Raw genomic sequence first — 21451 nt, 5'->3', positions numbered from 1 at the left:
CGGCCCTTCCTGTCACACCAAGTCATATCTGAACTTCCTGTGCAAAGCCTGAAAAGCATAATGTTTATGGCCAAGTATTCATAGGCATATCAAGGTAGTTTCATAAACAAACGTGCCAAACATTGTTGAATGCCACGACTCAAATCTGAGAATACTGCTCCCTAGCATTCCAGACCCTCAAGCAGAAAGGAAATGGGAGAAACACGAGAAGTAACACGCGCACACGATGACAGACCACAAAGGAAACGTAATACAAGAAATACAACACCACACAAAACCAGCAAGTCACATAATAAAAGTTCAAAGTACAAAATTAAAACGACACGCGCTCACACGAGTATAAAATAGACAGGAAATAACATGTACGTGACGGGATTTCACACAAAAAACGTAAGGAACCCAATCACGAGGGATTTCTACAGCGACCCATGGCAAAATTTTAGCGAAGCAGCAAGGGAAGCTCTCACAAACAGCAAAACATGTCACAGCTTACATGCATTCCATTGAGCACCGCAATATGGCGGCCGGTTGGCGTACCCTTTCAAGCGATACCCTCACCCATCCGCTAGCCAGCCTTCTAAATAGAGATCAGTGGTTCCAACGGCATTCCGATGATGCTAATGGCGATGACTCCTTGGTGACGAGGCTCGGAGGCGCAGAATCAAAATGTGGAGCAAACCTGTCGCATGCGCATGATCCTCATATGGCCGTATAAGTTGGAAATATATTGTATAGTGAGCTGAAGTATAAATAATACGTGGAACCGCCTTCTCAAAGCCAAATGTATTTAGAGTTTAAATATCTAGCTAAAAGGTGACAAAGTGGCATTCAAGCTACTACATTTAACCATAAGTTCAAATACCGCTTTGTTTAGCCAGCCGATATGACGAATCTCTCTGCCCCCCCCCCCCCCCGGAGTGGCGTACACCCCACATGGTTTTTTGGAGCACACCCAGAAATTGCTGATATTATACAGCTGCTCTCCCAATGAATAGACCCACAAGTGTGCCTCTATACACATATACCCTCCCCCACCCCCCGACAGTATGGGACGCTGGGTACCCCATGAGGTCGACCTCTACTGCCTCTGCAACGTCTCATGGGATCACACTGACATGATATTTCTTTTCTAACTTAACTCGCTATTGAAAGCACCCTTTCTGATATTCTTTCGGCTACAATGGTGTAATAGGGGGTGCAGAAGGGTGTAAATCACTTCAGCACCTTTTCTGATCCCAGCATCTGGAGTTAAAAAAGGTGAATTTTTAAAAACTCTTTTTTAAACACTGCCTGTTACACTCTTCATCATGGTCACTTGAGTAAAAAAAAAACGTGTATATCACTTCAAACGCCCTTTTTGTGTTGAAAAGGGTGTTTTTGGATTTACTGTGTACTGTATACGTGTACTACATATTGGGTGTATTTTAAGCATGGAATACATCGCCCCATACGAGTCCGTGAGTGAAGATGAATCCTTTCAAGAAGACCGCGCTAGAAGCCATGACAGAAGTAGCAATGAAAGGAACAAGTTGGACAGTCCAGAAGACAATTGAGTTGCTGGTACGTTTGATGCCCCTACTATCGTTGTCTATGATCCAGACTTTTATGAGTTCTACGAAATGGCCACTCCCAATGATAGAGGTTCTGATGGAAGACAAAGAGATGATCTTCTTGGAAAAATGTGGGGACGTGGAGGAATCCGTGGAGAATATTTTTCAAGTCTACGCGGGACACTACGAAGAGGAAGACCAGAAACATATAGGTTAATGCACGACGTTGTCGCTGGTCCAGGCGTGCATGGAATTCTTGGCTTACTTGGTGAATTACGAAGATCTCGCTCCTCCAACGAGTTCTATTACATCAGTTACCACGAAACCGGAACAGAAATGGGACCATTCGTATTCTGTCCGGAATACTTCACGAACCGTGAAAGTGCCATTAGCAGAGCGATCGAGGAAACGAAGCCACTGCTCCTCGAAGGACATTAACACTTTCATATCGTCCACATCTGCAGCTAGGCAAATCGGTACTGTCGCTACCGGGCTCACCGCCATACGGTCATCAACAAGCGCCAACACCTTGGTCCGTTCCTTCGGGACTTATCCGAGGAACAACTTCGAAACACCTTGGTCTATTCCCAAGACGACCGATATATAGTCAGAATGGGGGACACACCCTCCGGGTTCGGCTATATGTCAGGTCAAAATTTGGGATCACGACACGTACATGACCTCCCCGAAGGATCAAAGGTGGAGGCAAGCGCACACCACCTGTATTGCGCCGATCGACTTCAAAGCGGAGGAACCCCGGCTGCTAATGGAACTGACGGATCTTCTGGAGAGCCTCGAAGAACACATGCGCCAACATTGCACCATCCTCGTGCGCACGAAAGTGCCACGATTATGCTAGATACGATCAAGGTAAGTGTAATACAAAATATACACTTGGAGTGTTTGGACGTTTAGTTATCACCTTAGCCCCGATAAGAATGCTCCTTTCTCCGCGTCAAGTGTTTTGACGTTTAGTTATCTCTCATTATGATAATAAAGCGCATGCGCTATGTTATGTTTTCTACGGGAGCGGGGGGATATGTTTATTAAGAAAAAAAAGGAAAGGTCAGCCAGACAGAGGTCGGCTTGCTCGGTCGGTGGCTTTTCTACCGAACCCACACTGCCAACCACCATGCTTTCAACCTCGCATACCATGCCTCGCACTGTTTCCCATGGCTTTGCATACTGAGAACTTGTCCGGCCTTCGGCCCACCCTCAACTCCAGCAACCACTGCTTTTATATTTCTCTCTTATTGCTTTGTAAAATACCGCGCTCATTGTCCGTCATGGGAAATACAAGAAACAAACGAAGAAGAGCAACAGAAAATGAAAGGTCCGGTGGCCGGGGTTGTAACAAAAGGGCATAAAGAAAAATGCTGATTTCGACGCCAAACGTTGGAGAAACGTATTTCTCCTATACGGATATGTTTGTATCTCCATACAGCCCTGTATCTCTGTACATCCAGATGCACGTACATAAGTAGGGAGTCCGTGCAACGTCCAGATATCTCCATGTAACAAAATGTGAGGACAAACGACGGATATATGTGGGAAGTCCAAACCGTGACCACTCGGAGATGTGGGGGACGTCCGTCGGAGAAATGTCTGCTTCCCAGGGAGATCCGAATTTCCGTGAAAGGATATCCCCAGGAACATCATGGGAGTATTTGTTCTGTCTGGTTGGTTTTCTGCAGAAGCATCAGCTCAAGGGGGACGGTCGGCCACTCGCCCGACCTTCCGACGCCCCTGCAATGACTGTGCAGTACACGCGAACGGCACAATGTTAGAGAACTGTGCTGAGTACTTTGCAACCACAATGGACACCTATTGTGTCTACACCGACCGTGGCTGAGTCGCGATCCACAGGCAACCACCGCCCACATGTGGTTTTCAGCTGCCCAAACGCATACAGATCCAAGCAAGGTTGCGATACATTCTATGCATCATCATTATCAACACAGAAACAAGGCAGGAGTCTGTGCATAAGTCTGTAAACACGACAAAGACAAGTAAAAAAAAAGGGACGGAGGAAGGAAGAATTTAACTTATTTGTCAACAAATACACCAAAAGGTTGGCTTCTTACTTTATTTTATCGTGAAACATGAGGAGCGCCGTTTATTGCCGCCTTTTTAATCACGGAAAGCTAAAGTTAATGGCCTCAAACTCACCCGACACACCATGACGCTTCTAGGTTTGGTTTTCTGCCGAATTGTCACGGCTAGGAAATCGTGTCTCCGATTCCTAATGCGTCTGTTTTCATACCCATGTAGTGCTGTAAACTGATGCTTGGTACGGATAGAAAACCTATCTGTATGGACGTTTCGTAACCTCGTTTCAGAGGGTCGAGGGCAAAAAGGAGGCGACAGGTTCTCCGGGGGCGGTGTGCTTTTCTTCCTTTACATTTTACGGTCAATTTGACCAAGCTGCGATTGAATGCTGAATCTTATCCTCCCTCAGGCCCATGCCTACCAGATGCTCGCGTGATTCGAACAGACGAGTAATGGATTTTGCACCCCGGTATACTGCGCTGTACTTTCACAATGCAACTCTCGTGACCCAACTCTCGTGACTGCAACTCTCGTATTCCTAGCGGGTACCATTTACAGTAGCGTAGAAGTTCGGTGGAATGAAGCGAAGCCAAATCGCAGAGGATTTTAGGCCGGTCATGATCGTATTGCTCATGTCATCCTCAGTCCAGCAGCCGCCATTAAAAGTCACTCCCTCTGCTCTCCTCCCAATCAATTACTCTCCTATTGTGTTTAGTGGTTTAGTGTCGAATAATTCAACCTGCACAGACATTGAAACTGAATTTAGTATCTTAAGATCGATTACGATGAAAACGTTTGATTGTTTGACGTTAGACACACACAGAGAGAGAGAGAGAGAGAGAGAGAGAGAGTGAGAAAGGTAAAGTGTCAACACGAGTGCTACGTCAGAAGTCTGAATCCAAAACGAAAGAAGTAGCATGCATCCGTACGAGTAAAACACCCCGTCTATCTGCCACGCTGTTTTCCCGTGTCGGCATCGGAGAGAAGTGGGACAGACGTTTTAGGCGGATTTTGGGGTCGCTGAGAACGAACTTGAAGCCCGTTAATATCGCGCTGGTCAAAGGAGCTGACACATCTTCTTGTGGCGCCACTTGGTTCAGTCCACATCGTCTTCAGCTTCCTGATGCTTGAGAATCGGATAATCTTGGAGGGTGATGGAAGGATGATGAGTGACTGCGGGTGGCGTAGGAACAGGTAACTGGGTGTTAGAGTCTGCCTAGGTAACTGTTTTACACTGTTGTGCGGGCGGGGTTGGAAGGCGACAGTTGTTGCACAAAAGTAAGGATATGGGGGGGGGGGGTGTTTTCCAGGAAGGCAGGTTTCCGGTCGATAGTGACGGATTCGGAACGCCCACGGATATCCAGAACAAAATCCTTTCTGAGGCTCCGTAAGACCTTGTAATGGTTAGAATAGGGTGGCTTGAGGGGCGGGCCGTAGCCTATCTGTGCGTAAGAACACATGGGAGGCCGAGTTTAGCTCCGTGCAAACGAAGAGGGGGGGGGGGGGGTGCCGACGCCGTGGTACGTGTCGGGGTAAATTGAAGAGTGTGGTATTCCACCCCCAGAACCCCACCCGGGTGCAGGAACCAACCCGTCAAACCACAACCCTCAAGCCGAAGAACACCAGCACAAGTCGTCAGAAGAACCACCGCTTTAATGGCTCAGAACAGTCAAATGAAATCCAACTTACAGAGTCTTGTCCATCAAAAACCCGCTTCCTTTCCGAGCCAGTGCCGACAACAAAACAGAGTGGGAGCAAAAGAACCTTCGTTCCCCCTCGCCGCCGCTTATATCTGCACCTGAGGGATAACGGACAGCTAGCACACGTGCGCCACCACACCTTCCCCCACAAAAACAGTAAAGTGTCCGGGGAGTCCAAAATGGCATCGTCAGAAGAATCCCTGCCAGCACCGGCCAACAGTTGAGGTTGTTATCTGCGAAGAAGGGTGACTGCTGCCGTAACGTCTTTTGGGCCCAAGGCTGGAGGTGTCGCGTTTCTATGCAAGAGTCGATTCTGGTACAGGGCTCCTGCTCGATGGAATGCTGGGTGGATCTTGGGGACCCAGCATACTTGGCAGAGTCTAGCAAGCTCTTCAAGGGTATGGGAGGAAGGGGGCTCAGCCGGATATCTTTCCTGCAAGGTGAACCCCGGAATGGCTCCGGAGTCGAATCCAAGGGATCCCCTCGAAGGGGGCGGGACTGGTCCCTCCATCGTCTTCTGGAGACGTGAGATACTGTGAGGACGCCTACCAGTACGGTCCAAGTGGCGACATGGCGTCGCTCTATCCTTCCGCTCTGGGAATTGTTCGTCGAACGGGGTTGTGGCCGTTCCGTGCCGGGTGTACGTCTCCGACCTCGTGGCGGGCGATACGGCTGAAGGGGCCGACCGGCCTGTCTCCCTCGCGTCCTGCAGAGAGAAAAGAGGAAGGGTCACATTGTTGATTTGCGTGGGCGAAAGCTGTAACGGGTATTCCCGGGAACCCGCACTGGACAGTAGTCTCGTCAGGAGATTGATGACCGGGCCTGGGAGGACTCCAGGGAGGACGGCTTTCCGATGCTGGATCAGGATCCTCCTCCCACCTGCCGTTGTCCGAGATTCACTGACGGAAGTCCCTCATGCTCAGGGCGGGGTGTGTCGAATTCAACCATTTACAGTACCATTTAGAGTAGTGTGGAATATATATATGTTCACACCCCTTCTTCTGCTTCCACATGCTCTGAGGAGGAGAACCCGAACGAAAGGCCCCCGAGAAGCCCCTTGAACGGAATGGGCTATCACCAAGATCCTCGTCGTCAGCCTAGAGAATGCACTGGACCAGAAGACCATCCTCGCTCAGCTGATAGGAGTCGTGCCTCTCCTCAGCGTCTTCCGTGTTTGCCACGTTTGCCGTCTCCAGCCACCTTGACAGCTGCAACCTGCAACGTCCTTACCCAGAACGCGCACCACGATAAACGGTCCAATGTTGCATATGTCATCCTGCGCTCGACATGCGAGCAGGACCCAGGCCATTACGTTATGAGACAAGATAGCATGGTTAGATTCGCTTGCCTCTTATCGATGTTTTCAGCAGCCGACGACAGAACTGAGTCATTAGTGAGTTTTAGTATACCGTTGATAATGTTATCGTGCCTATCGGAACCAATCGCAGTGGTGCGTGACTCAGAATCTTATCCACTGATAGGTTCCGGTTGATACGGTTCGACGCAAGCCACCGTTATCAACGGTCTGCTAAAACTCTCTATTCCCAATTACCGCCGCCGGCGTCCCGGGTTTCCCTCAGGGGGTGGTCTGGGGGTGGTAGTGGCTTGCTGCGGGCAGTTACGACGAAAATGATCGCCTTCTCCGCAACCGTAACAACGGGGTTGCGCTCCAGCTTTATTACCTATATTCGACAGTCGCGCCTGTCCTGCTGCGGTGCATGACGTGCACCACCGACTTCGCGCTCGCGCGGCTCTGCTCGTGCAGACCTCGCTCGGTTCCTTTGCTCATATGCAAAGGCATCCAAGGAAGGATATACCGGTCCGGCGGACGAACCGCCGTGCGTCCCAACAGTCCCACGGGGGTTTAGTTCCGCGTCTAGCGACTGTCTCGGCCCGTGCCGTGCGCAACTAGGCTTGTGTTTGCTCCGGCCTAGGCGGTGGGCGGTACTGCAATTCCGCCAACAAATCTGCTTGGATGACACGGGCTTCCTTAGCAAGGTTTTCGAGCGAAGAAAAGCTGACACTGGACCGACGCGACAACGACACTGACACGGCGCCGACACAGACGGAAGACAGACACTGTCAGCATACTTTGTGTTGCCAAACACAGCTGTCACACTGCGCCGACCGACAGCGACAGACGCGAGTCGACAAAATGTCGCTTCAGTTTGACAGATTTGGATGACAAAATCGGGAGGCATCTGACGACATGTCGTCAGCGGTTCGATCGTTGCTCATGATATATTGCCGACAAGCAACACGTACTGCACGAAAAGCTTTTTCTTTTTCTAGGAAAGTTGATTGAATGTGCTGTGGACGATTCAGAAACGACATTAAACGGTAGAAGCATCTGCATTTATTTATCAACAAGCAATTTTACAAGCTTTCGTGCATGGAACTTGCATAGGTTACGTACAGGACTTGCCGGTCACCCGATCATTGAGTAATCCAGTGACACACAGCGGTGCATAATTTATAAAAACACTCTACGTGTTATGCGGGAACATAAAATATTCAACAAACTCAACTTGGAGAAACAGCCAAACGGAAGAAATGGAACCCGCGCTCAGAATGCACTTGCGGGTAAAACAAATAGAACTTGCGGTTGCGGAGTACGATTGTTCAGAAGTTCAACCTTGGGGTTCCTCGTCGGGTGGAGTTGCGAAGCGTAGATCGAAGAGTTATAAAGTCACTACTCGGAGCACCGTTGACGAATCACAAAGCAGAGTGGGGGACCATGAAGGCACACAACACACATCACAGCCAGCAGAATCTCACTTCACCTGACGCAATCACGAAGCGCCCAATACGCCACGAAAAGCACATTGCAAGGCCGTCCAAGGCCAACTCAAGCAGGGGACACACAGCGCGAGAGGAAATGACTGTGGCTGTGTTTGCCCCGTGCTCGTGACATTGGGCGCGTTAAGCAGGCTCCCGAGCGCCATAACCCGGGTTTTCAGGGGAACTTACCCTTGGTGTCTCTACTTAATGGCGTTTGTGAGCCTATCCGGAAGCCGAGCGCCAGAGCCGCTGAGCGCGCGCCGCCTATCGAGCTTTCTTTTGTCGTCTGCTTTTAAGTAAACATAGCAGTATACCATAGCAGTCCTCTATAATATTATAACTATTTACCGCCGACACCCGATGATTCCGGAAACACAAAGATCATGGGCAGTTGCAACGGTTGCAACGGCTGCTCCATTTCGAAAGGCAGTGCACCGGAACATGCGTCACGCTCCGGAACTGGCCCAGCTCTTCCCCAGCGTTCCCTGGCTCCCCAGCACCGAAGAAGGGGTGCGCAGGGTGCACCCGGGAACGTGCACCGGAAGTCACTTTGGAGGTGTTAAGTGATCCCCTGAAAGAGGGAATGTTCCCGGAGCACGAACCTAACGCGCCCAATGGCTGTCTTCGGGACGATTGATCAACACATTGAAAATTAACCATAACTAAGGCAGGTTTATTTCGTTAAAATATACTGCATGCTGATGAGGGCCGTAAACAACGAGAATTGGCCGTGCTTTTGCCAAAAGCCTTATTGCAGGACGCCATGTTGAAAGAAGGGACAGCACAGCTTGTAGCTGTCATTCAGTGTGCCAGGCTTGTTTGTCAGCAGGGTTCGCCGACAGCGTCAGCCGGCGACGGCCGACATACGGATGTCTGTGTCGGCGGTCTTTTGTATGTGCAGCGTGACTGGTTCGCGGACACGGTGTCTTTGGATGTCAGCCGACAGATTCTGTCGGTTGTCGGCCCAGTGTGACACCACCTTAAGGGCCGCTCGAATGCCGAGGAGAATCAGGGGCAGGTTCTGGTTCAGTTAATACGATCATTCTGGGCCATGACAGCCTGCATCAGATGACGGTGGAAACGTTCCATTAAACCGTTGCACGGGTTGATCCTAAAATCGATAATTCCTCGAAAAGTTGCGCTCTCTGTGTATGCAGATGGCGTTGCTCTATGGACAGTAGGAAAATCTCGACCTGCCATTCAGCGCCGCTTGCAGCTGGCTTTAAATAACATCCACAAGTACCTCACGCAAATTGGGATGGACTTTTCGCCCTAAAAGTGCGTCGAGCTCCCGTTCACACGCAAGGCTATGACCAATTTCCCTTTGTGGGTTGGTGCCCAGAAGCTTGAGCCTGGACGTTTTCATCGCTTCCTAGGCGTGGTCGTGGACTCGTATCTACGCTGGACTCGCCACAGTTAGCACCCTGAAGCGAAATCGTAGCGATGGCTCCCCGCTAGTCAACATGTTTCTGACTCTGGATGGAGCTGTGATCAGCGTTCTATTCTTGCAGTTTACACAGCCTTGGTGTGGGCGACTGTGCTTTACAGCCTTCCGGTCCTGCACACGATTTGCACAACATCATTAAGTACCCTTCGGAGCCTCATAGCTCGTAGCCTTCGTCGCTGCCTTTGAGTTCCAAGAATGGGTGAAACATGGTAGGTTCTGTGGCTGAAGCTTGAGAACTCCCGATTGAAATTCTCGGTGAAAGGGAACAGCTCGGCACTTCCTCCGCTTGCTTGCGCACAATCGCCGTCACCCGTTCCTCAGGAAAATCCAATAACGTCCCGAAAGTGGCTTTTATCAAGTGGCGCAGATGACATGCCCGAGCCTCACTGGCTTCGTAGCTGAGGACGTAACACCTCCGGAAGCCCCTTGGCCTCTACCGGTCGAGCCCATCTTCGTGAGTCTTCCGGATCTTCGAGAACGAAGAAATCAAGTTCCTCCTTAAGTCCCTCGATACCATTATCGCACAATCATGATCAGTTCCGCGGACGTCGGCGGCATGTGCGACGCGGAGATAGCCAAGCTCTCCAGTACGTCCGTAAAGAGCCACGCGCCGTGGAGGGGACATGACAACGACGAACGAAATCAAGCCAAGACTACGTACGGTATTTTATCCCGGATTACGCGTCTACCACGTCCGCCACTGGACGCCACCGTGGGAGGCGCGTCTATTTCCATCTTGTGTTTCTTTTAGAGATGAGACGAGTCCAGAATTTTCAGAATCCGAATCCGAATCCAAGGAAGGTTCTGCGAATCCACGAATCTTACGAATCTCGAATCTTTCAAATCCTTTGTTTGAAAAGAGTTTAAAAAGCCAGGTAGAAAAAGCTTCTACTGAAAAGTGTTCTGAAGGAGAATATTGCCACGTATCGTCTTTGGGGCGACCACATGCAACAACAACAGGCAACGAGGCGTCGAACGACGGGCTGGGGCCCGCGACGCGTCGCGCTACATGGCAAGCGATCCTTCTGGAAGCATCTGCTCCTTCGCTCACATGAATCTCAAGGACGGGCCGACGACCTTGGAGAGGCTTCTGTATTTCCTTCTCTCCACCGACGCGCGCTTTCTACAATGTTCGCCGCTGTGCATAAAAGGACTTAAAGGAAAGGAATTAAATGGACTTACATATACTAATTGAAAGTGTCGAACCGGAAGTCAAGTATAGACTGGAGGTGCACAACCGGAAGTCAGGTTAGACCAGAAGTGGACAACCGGAAGTCGGGTTTAGACTGGAAGTAGACACCCGGAAGCCAAGTATAGACCGGAAAAGGTGCTTAATGATAACGCATTTCTCTCGCATTTACCGCTAAATCGCCACTGAATTTTTGGACAGGAGTGCGCACATTTCCATGACGCAAGCTGTGACGTACGCACTCCGCGGATTGATCCGATGATCCGTCTGCCGTGTGAATCTACCCTAAGAGTACCCTGCTGAAGGCTACAGGAACTTTCCGGAGGGCTAGAATCATGGCCAGAAACTGACTTTCGTAAAGAGGTGTGTAATCTGGAAGGCGAACAGGAAACTGGTAGTCCAACTGAGGAATGAAAAGACCGATACCAGCCCGCTCCTCCGAGACAGAAGCGTCTGTTGAGATGACAAGGTGATTGGAAAAATGATGATGTTCCGTCAGCATCGCCTGTAGGACCCGAAACGGAACTGTTTGAACGTTAAAGTGAAATATGCCAATCGCGTTCACCGTGGTTGATGTTACTCGAGATACAAGTGGAGAAAAGTCCACGAGTTACCCTCACTTTCGGGGGTACGTGTCAGCAGTTGTTGGGCGAAGACCAACTAAGGCATGTTCGACTTACGCCAACACCCTGTTAGCCAAACCAAAATTTCTCCGAAAGAAGCATTGTTTCTGGTGACAAGAGGGTTCTGACACTGGGAGAGAAAGGTACTCACAGCGAGCAATTGAAAGCAGGCTTACGAACATCGTGACCAAACCCCAATCTCGCTATCGTTGAGTATTGCAGAGGATTCCACATGCATAGACAATCTGTGGTGTATGATGCGTTCAACGGGCTTGCAGAGGACAGACGTACGTTAGTGCTATCGGTCTAATGTTATCCAGATCGAGGCTTCTAGTGGGAATCTTCTTCAGTAACACCACTATGGCCAGCTTCCATTCGACAGGGATCCAGGCACGCTCCAGGGACGCTCCATTCACAATGTTCAAGAGGTCGAGAGGGTGACATGCCTACGTAGATTCCAGCACCCTGTCGGAAATACTATCGGGGCCTGGCGCAGACGTAGGGAGAGATCGCACAACACATCCCAACTCATGCTCCGTAGCTGCAACAAACCCAGAAGACGACGGTTTGGAGAAAGGCGCGGGAGCTACGTTGTTAAGGAACCGTAAAGCTAAACACCTAGCGATGTCTCCAAGGAGGGACCTCGCGTTCACATCAGAGAGAACGGTAAGGTCGGTGGGAACACACGAAAAAGACCTGCAGATGAACGCGATGTGCCGATACAGTGCCTTCCTGCACCTCGGGTCAGATAAGAAAGAGTTACGTCCATTATGCATATTCTTGCGTAGCAACGGAAACAGCTCGTTTGAACAAAGCCTTGAGAAATTAGTAATTTTTCCAGTTAACATAACATGTATTAGAGAGCACTTGTTTCCATACCGCTTTACGTCTCCAGGGGCCCTCGTGCAGGCTTCCTTCCACCAAGAGCGCTTGTCAATTTGGAGTCATCGATCGAGTGATAGAAGAGACGGCTGCAAGCACGCGGTCAGTAGCAGCGAGGTCATTACAATCGTTCAATAATGCTGCCAATTTCCCCTCTTGAAATGTGCGGTTATAATGGGTACGGACAGAAACAATCTGCTTAGCTGCAATCATGACCTCAAACCAGATGGAAAGGTGATCGCTGGTCGTATCGGGTTCAAAAGTGTTCCATCACGGTGACAACCGTACACGTGAGGAGCATAGCGTAAGGTCAAGCACAGATCGTGATGCTCCACGTAGCAACGTTGTCGACCCGTCATTCGCGATAGACATATTATGATGACATATCCAGGTCCAAAGCTCCAGACCGTGTGAATCAGTCTTGTGGCGCCACATGACATGGTGGGAACTGAAGTCACTCGCTATAATAACTTCCCCAGACGTCCTTGAGATTATATTAGTGAAGGTTGAAGGTGAGTTGTTGTAGCCGCTTTCTTCTTCCTCTTCCTCTACACAAATACAGATCACAGATCTTTTTCACGTTAGTTCACTTACTTCAGTACACATTGTCTTCGGCTGCACCACAGGCATTGGCGTCACTATGGGGGTGCGGGGGTGCGATCCGCGCCGGGGGACGCGACGGAAGGGTGGACGCCCCGCACCAGTACCTCTCTTTCTCTGCGGCAGCATAGGAGCCCTGTGCGAGCACGTGATTTTTTTATGCCTGTGGTATGATATTGATGTATCGTGTACCGTCTGGCGTGGAAAGGGATCCATTATAGGGGGGACGCAAAGAGGTCTTGCACCGAGTGACGCCTCTCCAACTGCCAACTGTAGAGCCGCTCGCCTCGTCTTCAAAATGTCAGAGAAAAGAATGATTGCCAATGAATAAATCAACCTGCTTCATGCCTTCTTCCACGAGACACGCTTCAAAAATTGTACAATAACATAGCTCGCGCGTCGATTCCCGCTGTCTTCGTTGTTTTCGTTCACGCCGCTCCTGTGATAGTATCTTTTTCCTCTTCCCCTTCGCGACATTGAATATTCTTCTCCGCAGTATTTTTGCACTGCGTTGCTGAGCGTCGCTGCGTTGCGTAGCAGTGCTGTTGCTGTTTAAGTTCTGTAAGCCGGGCAACTCCATCACACACGAAGGGAAGTTGCGGCACATACGGGTCAGCGCCATGTCAGCGCGAAACATACCGGTCGTCTGCGGTTACTGTCATTCATTGAGTGCTTCTGCTGGGGTCCGCTAGATGGCGAGCAGCCAGTTGGAGAGGTGAATAGTGACGCCACTGAATATCTGTATTGCTTTCATGCGTTCTGCAGCTTCAACTTGGCCGGGCACTGCAAAGCATGGAAAAACACATAGAGAGGAGAATTGGTTGTCGGTTCACAAGAAAAAAAAAAAAAAAAAACACACACACACACACACAAAACGGGAAGTTAATCTCAGCAACATTTGCATCGATTCTATTCCGGATATGAAGGGATTGTAGCTGACGACGATGCTAGGCCACGCCCTCGTGACCAGCCAAGCTCGTTGGGCACGCATCATCTTCACCCGCGTTCATTCTAGTCGCGCTCTTGCCCAGTAAACTGGCAATTCCTCCTGCTGCCTGTCTTCGACTCTTTTCTTCACGTCGCGACAACTGGTGACCCGAACGTGATGGCGGAAATCCGTGCCCGTGAGAGAGCGTCCGCTGCGACGTTGCTGGTGCCAGGGAGGTGTCGAATAAATGTGGTGAATTCGGAGATGTACGCGAGATGGCGCAACTCCCGAGGCGAATGAGATGAGGAACCGGATGAGATGGCGTACGTAAGGGGCTTGTGGTCGGTGTAGACTGTGAAATTGCGTCCTTCGAGAAAGTGGTGGAAGTGCTTGATGGCGAGATATGTGGCAAGCAATTCACGGCCAAACGTACTGCTATCATCGTAACATCTTCTTGGCTGGCCGGAAGCCATTCCCATCGCCGACATAACTGCTGACACGGTGGTGCGCGTTTTCCTCGACAATTGGGTGGCCCGCTTCGGCGCACCCGGTACGCTTACCACCGACAGAGGCCGCCAGTTCACCTCCCGTCTGTTCGCAGAGATGTGCCGTTTTCTCGGCTCCCAACATCGACAGACGACAGCTTATCACCCTTGTGCCAACGGCCTCGTAGAACGGCTCCACCGCACTCTGAAGACCGCCCTGCGCTCACATGACGACCCCAGCCACTGGGTGGAACGCCTACCACTAATTCTCCTTGGCGTCAGGGCTGCCATCAAGACAGACGCACCTGTCTCACCTGCTGAGCTCGTGCATGGCGCGCCGTTAAGACTACCAGGAGAATTCTTCGACCATGCAACTCTCGCCCAACCCGCTCCTGACCTTCTTCACTACGCCACTCGCCTGCAGTCGTACTGTGCCGACTTGCGACCACTGCCCACACGGTCCTCTTCGTCCCGTCCCGTCTTCATTCATCCGGCTCTTCATTCCGCAACCCATGTGTTTCTGCGGCACGACGCGGTTCGTAAACCGCTCCAACCCCCGTACGACGGCCCTTTTCCCGTCCACTCTCGTCAAGCGAAGACCATCACCATTAGGCTTCCTCACCGGCTCGAGGTGGTCTCGGTGGATCGTGTCAAGCCTGCCTTTTTGCCTGCCATCACCCCGGTGCCCGAGCCTTCTCGTGCCCCGTCCCCCTGCCCGCCCTCACTGGTGCATCCGTCACGTTCGGTACATTGGGCACCCGGCCTACCTTCTGTCCGTCTCATACCTCGCCGGCATACGGTCCAGGGAGGGGGTACCTGTAGCTGACGACGATGCTAGGCCACGCCCTCGTGACCAGCCAAGCTCGTCGGGCACGCATCATCTTCACCCGCGTCCATTCTAGTCGCGCTCTTGCCCAGTAAACTGGCAATTCCTCCTGCTGCCTGTCTTCGACTCTTTTCTTCACGTCGCGACAGGATTATAGCGCATAGTATCGTTATGTCGTCTCATTTGCTATTAAATGGCGGTTTTGTGGCCACGGACAGTGTGCTGTGTAGAGAAAAACAAATTACAAAAGGACCTTTTGTTTCGCTTATCCTTAATCTTTAATACTTGACAAGGTTGCTATAACTTGCTGTAACATGCTGGAGGTGAGGTCCACTTTGTTTTTTGTTTCTTTTACGGAGATGCTTGCTGGTTGGCTAGGTACGGGAGTATCATTCATACTGGTTCATTCTGAAAATATTATGGGATGGGTGTGTAATGCGCAGTCCGAAGTATGTACGCACGGTCGTTTCTGAAAAGAAGAAAAAGCCCGTTGCAATGCGAAGCCTGGTGTGCATACATATACGACTATACCATTGTAATGCACTGCTCAGGGCCCTATATACAGGATGTCCCAACGAAAAAGGGCCAGGGGCTAAAGAAAAAACGGAGTGCTCTACACAAATGGAACCAACTGCACGTGCTTTGCACTTGTGTGGTCTATCCAAAAATATTTTTCATCGCCCCTTGTCAATTAATTAGCGATAATTAATTTTCTAACTTTTTAATTATTGGTTTTAGTCTCAGATGTCAATGAGGAAGTTGTAGTACATGTCGAAAAAGACACAACTGTTCTGGTTCGAGGTCGCTATGGCTTGTGGTTTCGTTTTTTCTCGGGTTTCTGATGCCGGGCGGACCGCAGATCGCTGCCCACAATCCGGCACCTGCGCGCGACGATTGCAGCGCCCTCCGGCGTACATTGACCTTGAGATTAGCGCTTGGAGACCATCCTTGGGCCACGTCACACAAGAGGAAGATATTTAACCTGTTTCACGGCACACCTATCAGAGTGCACTGCAATCGTCACGCGCGGGCGCCGAATTATGTTGAGCGCTCTGTGGTGCGCGCGGCTTCTGAAACAAATTTTTAAACCCGGGAAAAAAACGAAACCACAAGCCATAGCAAGCTCGAACCACTTCAGTTGCGTCTTTTTCGACATGTACTACAACTTCCTGATTGACATCATTAAAAAGTTAGAAAATTAATTACCGCTAATTAATTGACAAGGGGCGATGAAAAAATATTTTTGGATATACTACACAACTGCCAAGCACGTGCAGTTGGTTCCATTTGCGTAGAGCACTCCGTTTTTGCTTTAGCCCCTGGCCCTTTTTCGGTGGGACACCCTGTATAACCGTCCTCGGTCGGTAACGTGCTCAGTCGGTAACGTGCTAGCTTGCTGAGCTCAAGATCGCGGGTTCTCGGTCCCGGCCGAGGGCGGTAGCAATGTGGGGGAGGTAAACATGGCTTCCAGCACCGTGTGTTGGAGATTTGCGGCGCACGTCAAATTATCCGCAGTCCTACCTTGCGGCACGTGCAACATGTCGCCACACTGCGCAGACAAACCTTACATGTAACGTCACAGTACCATTACAGGGCCCTATATATTGTGAGGTAGAATTGTCATCGTAAACATCTTCTTAGCTATATTATGGATAGCTATATGTCATAGAAATGTTCGGCGACTGTCGTGCTTCCGAGAGAGAGGCGTCTCGGAAGGACGACCGTTTATTGGGCCACCGAGGACTCGAATGACAAATGGGTAGCTGAGAAGATACTGCTCGAAACGATGATTACTGCAGCTCTTCACAATTAATATGCGAGCCACGTAGAGACAAAGTAAGTCCGGAATACATCCATTATGCATCCACGGCGGCGACTCCAGGACATCGGGCACGCTTATTTTTGGCTCGATTCGGACGTATGGCGCATCCATGGTGGGACATGCGTGGGATGGCCATCGTTGGTTCCTGGTTGTAAGCAAGGAATATGTCTCTTCACAGCTGTCTTGGCGAGTGTTGCTTCCCTCTTCTAACGAAGTGGTATGATACTGAAACCTTCGGGTTTGTTTAGATACACACCTCGGGATGTCATCAGTGTATCGCAATTGAAAAGGGGGGATCTATTTATTTTGGCAGGAAAAGTCAGCAAAAAAGACGGTGTGCTATTCCTTAGTAAATAATTCCTTAGTGAGCAATTAAAAAACCCAGTGGCGAGGAGGAAGGCGAGGGAAATGCGTCAGCATTAAGGTCTGCCCGTCTGCAGTCTAAACCCGACTTCCGGTCTAACCTGACTTCCGGTTGTCCACTTCCAGTCTATACTTGACTTCCGGTTCGACTCTTTCAATTATTATATGTAAGTCCATTTAATTAACCTTTAATTAGCCTCAATTACTTTAAATTACCCTTTAATTACCCTTTATTTACCTAAGGTAACCGCAGGTAACCTGAGTTAATCTTGAATTTCATTTCATTTAATTAATTTCTTTAATTTCATTTAATCTTGCACCTTTTATTGTTAGAGCAGCCGTGCCTCACTACCCTGTCTGATATCGGAATGTTTAGAGTGTTTGGTGTGTAGCGTCTGGGATTATGTCAGTGTTTTGCTGCTCTTAAGTGGTGACGTCGAAACAGATCCAGGACCAGCGGGAATGGAAAAAGTGCTTGAAGCCTTGAATCCACTTGAACAGGGTCAGGGCTCTCTATTGAAAGAAATCGAGGACATCAAAGATCATCAAAAGTTAACTGACATTCAAATGGCTGCTTTGTCTAGTAAGATAACCAAACTGGAAAAAAATGCCTGAAGGATGAAGTATGCACCCTTCCCAAGCAACACAATCTACTGAAAGTCGAGTGCAATAGGGGCGGGCGGTATATGTCTTATCAATGTTGCTTACACTCTAAGAAAAAAGGGTAGAATCTCCTATCCGAGCTGGTAGAACGACAGTACTTCTACCATTTCGTGCCAATTCACACGCGACTTCTCCCCCGCGAGTATAAGCGGCGGCGTCCCTTTCCCTTACTCCTCTCTCTCACGTTTGCTCTAAGAGAAAAGGGTAGAATTTCCTACCCAAGCTGGTAGAACGACAGTTTCTACTCTGTAGTTTGTTTCTACTCTGCAGTTATACCCAAAAGGTAAAACTGGTTGGAGTAGAAATGTGGTTGCAATGTAGCTCTACCGAAATGGGTAGAAAATCATACCTTTTTTTCTTAGAGTGTATAGTTTCACGAGTCTATGTGCAAGGACTTTCACCTACCCGTCCACCCCTATTGCACTCGACTTTCAGTGCGTTGTGCTGCTTGGGTTCGTTCTCACATGAATGATCTTACAACTAAAGTAAGGAATTTCGAGTTAAAAATGGACGTCCTCGAAAACAGAAGCCGGCGCAATAACCTCATTCTCATTGGTTTTTCTGACGCCCCTTGTGAAACGTGAGCCGAATCGGAGAACAAAGTCCGCGACCTTTGTTCGAAGGAACTGGGCATTTCACTATCTGCAAATGATGTCTAGAGAGGGCTAATGGAATCGGAAGGAATCATTCAGAAAAATGTAGACCCATCGTTGTTCGCTTCCTCTCTTACAAGGTTAAAGATAGTTTCCTGATTAGTTCTATGAAACTTCGGGGAACCACTATCCTAAGCTATGCAAAACAGACAGCTGAATCCCATCCACTCCGCTTTAATAAACTGTTTATAGGAAAATACATGTTCGACTATCGGGACGGTGCAGTGCGTCAGGTTACGGCCTTTAGGGGACCTTCAAAAAACTAAATGGACAAAGCTATTTACACTAATGCCCGCAGTGTCGTCAATAAGAAGTTAGAACTTGAATGTCTTTTGCTAGAGCACACACCTGATGTAGTTGCAATCACAGAAACCTGGCTTTCGTCTTACATATCATCAACAGAAGTGTTTCCTCCTAATTATACTGCAGTACGAAAAGATCGTTCCTCGCGTGGTGGAGGTGTGGCGCTTTCATTCCGCAAGGACCTGATTATTGAGGCGCTTCCCGACATTGACTGCGAAGGGCTATGGTACAATGTTCAGTTGAATAATAATAATTGGTGTGATTTATAGACCTCCCAGAGCCGATAGCTCTGTTCTCGTGATTTTACATAACTAGTTACACGACAACATTAAGCAAAATCAGTTATTGTGAGTCGATTTTAATCTTGATGGGATCTGCTGGAATGATTTATCTATTGGAACATGTCGTGACAACTTCAATGCTAATCTTCTAACAGACATTGCTTTTAACTTCAATTTATTGCAAACTGTCACTGCCCCACACGGTTTTGTAATGATAAGTCGTCTCTCCTCGACTTGATGTTCATCAGCGGGAATATTCCCGAGCACTGAATTGGTAGACGGTCTTTCTGACTACGGTGTTATTCCCTTTAATTGTTCTTTAAAATTACTTCAGATGAACAGTAGTGAGTATATATCTTTCCCTGACTTCTCACGTGCGGATAATGAAAGCATTATTGACTACCTGTCATTTCATTTTCATTGCTTTTGCCGCTACTGCTGTGTTGAGTGAGAGCAACGACATCTGGGCGATGTTCATGGACATTGTATTCGACTGCGTCAAGAAGTTTGTGCCGAATACGAAAAAAAAAGAGTTGGTCGGACCCGACCTTGGATAACACTTGATGCAATTCACCTTAAACGTCGTTTGAACAGGTTGTCCAAGCGAACTCGCAATGCTCATATTGCTGAACAAATCAAGTCCCTACGAAAGCAGTTATATAGCCTAACTAAATCAAACAAGTCCCAGTTTTACAACAGTACCCTCGGGACATTCCTGTCCACTTCCCCCAGAAATTTTGGCGTTACATACTACCAGAACGCAAAGGAATAAACAGCCAGCCCCACCGCGAGGCGCACACTGCTAATTCATATAATGCGTATTTTTCATCTGGGTTCTCAAGAGATGATGGTAGGCAATGGCATATCACGTCTGATAAGTTCTCTCATATTCCTCCTATAGAAGATATTATTTTGACATTGAACGGAATTGTCAACCTTCTTTTGCAATTGGATACTAAGAAAAGCCCTGGAGTCCCTCGAACAACGGAGACATATTCCGTACTCGCCGAAGCTCGGGAGCAGCCTATCCCCATTCTGCAGGACTCAGCCACCCTCCGCGTCTACGCCCGCTGTCTGACGCAACCTTCTCATCCCTTCGCCGCATTGCTGTGAGCTGCCCTGCGTCCGCTTTTGCCAATGCAGTTGCCCGCTTGCCCGCGACTATCGCCCGTCCTCGACACCTGCCCCTACCTTTGTGCCAGCAATGTGGACCTTAAAACGGCCTCGCATTCACGCTACTATACCGGACCTTCCCCGAAAACAGGCAATTAGCCCCGTGGTAGCCCAACAACTCGCTTTGGCCCACCTCACCTCTACTCATCCCCATTGCCGACAAATCTTCACCGATGTCTCCGTAATGCCTGACGCATCGGGCGCAGCCTTTTACGTCACCGATACAGACCATGAACAGGCCTACAAACTGATCTACCCCATGTCGTCCACCGAGGCTGAGCTCTTCGGCATCCTTACCGCCCTGGAATACACTTCTGACTTGCCACCTGGGAAATGGGTCGTCCTCACGGACAGCAAGGCGTCCCTCCTCCGCTTGATGTCGTCCCACCACAACCTCATACAGGATATACCCAGCCTGATCATGCAGACGTACAACAGATTCCGCGCCAATGGTCATGTTTTGTCCCTCCAATGGGTGCCCGGTCATGTTTTAATTTGACCTGGAGACAAGATTGTATCTAACCGTTGACACAGAATCCTACGACAAATGTAATATAGCCGTTGACTGTCAGCATGGTTACCGGAGCACGTTTTCCTCTTTGAACTTCTCCTTCGTCAGAACATACCTCCGTCGGTGACATTTTACGAGCTGCTGAGTACCGAACGATCCATAGACGCTGTGTGTGTCGCATAATCTCTTCCTCCATTGCTGACAATTTGCCTTTCGCCATATTTCAAGTGATTTCGACGGCAGATATACGACGTCGTTGTTGTCCAAACCGAAACCATGCCCCACATGGTCCCGCGGGGTGTGTCCTCCTCGTCGTTCACAGTTGACTGTGAGAATTGAATGGCGATGACGTAGGCCCGCTTCGAAGGCATACGCCCCGTTGTACTGAATACGGGTAAAAGTCGATGTGTGTATGATAGTGAGGGATCAGGAGAACGGTTTCCTGCAGAGTACTCGGAAATCGTGAAAATCATTTCATGGTCCCTTTCATGAATACGGTTTCAGAAAGAAATCTTCTACAATCCTGCTATTGATCGAGTTTACACAGTACTTATCCAAGTGTATTGATGAAAAGAAGCTGGCTGATGTGATATTCTTGGATCTCGAGAAAGCTTTTGATAAA

The 21451-nt window shown here is 49.3% G+C and overlaps 1 protein-coding gene across 1 annotated transcript; it reads left to right on the top strand.

Moving 5' to 3' along the window:
- Positions 1-14352: 14352 nt before the first annotated feature.
- LOC135378505 (uncharacterized) lies at positions 14353-15060 on the top strand. The gene has a single exon (XM_064611582.1). It carries the CDS (start codon positions 14353-14355, stop codon positions 15058-15060), a length of 708 nt encoding a protein of 235 aa, XP_064467652.1.
- The last annotated feature ends 6391 nt before the right edge of the window (positions 15061-21451 follow it).

The sequence above is a fragment of the Ornithodoros turicata genome, chromosome 1 (assembly GCF_037126465.1).
Source record: "Ornithodoros turicata isolate Travis chromosome 1, ASM3712646v1, whole genome shotgun sequence".
NCBI classification, from domain to species: Eukaryota; Metazoa; Arthropoda; class Arachnida; order Ixodida; family Argasidae; genus Ornithodoros; species Ornithodoros turicata.
The sequence above is the reverse complement of the archived record's forward strand: the minus strand, read 5'-3'. Positions and strand labels throughout refer to the sequence as shown.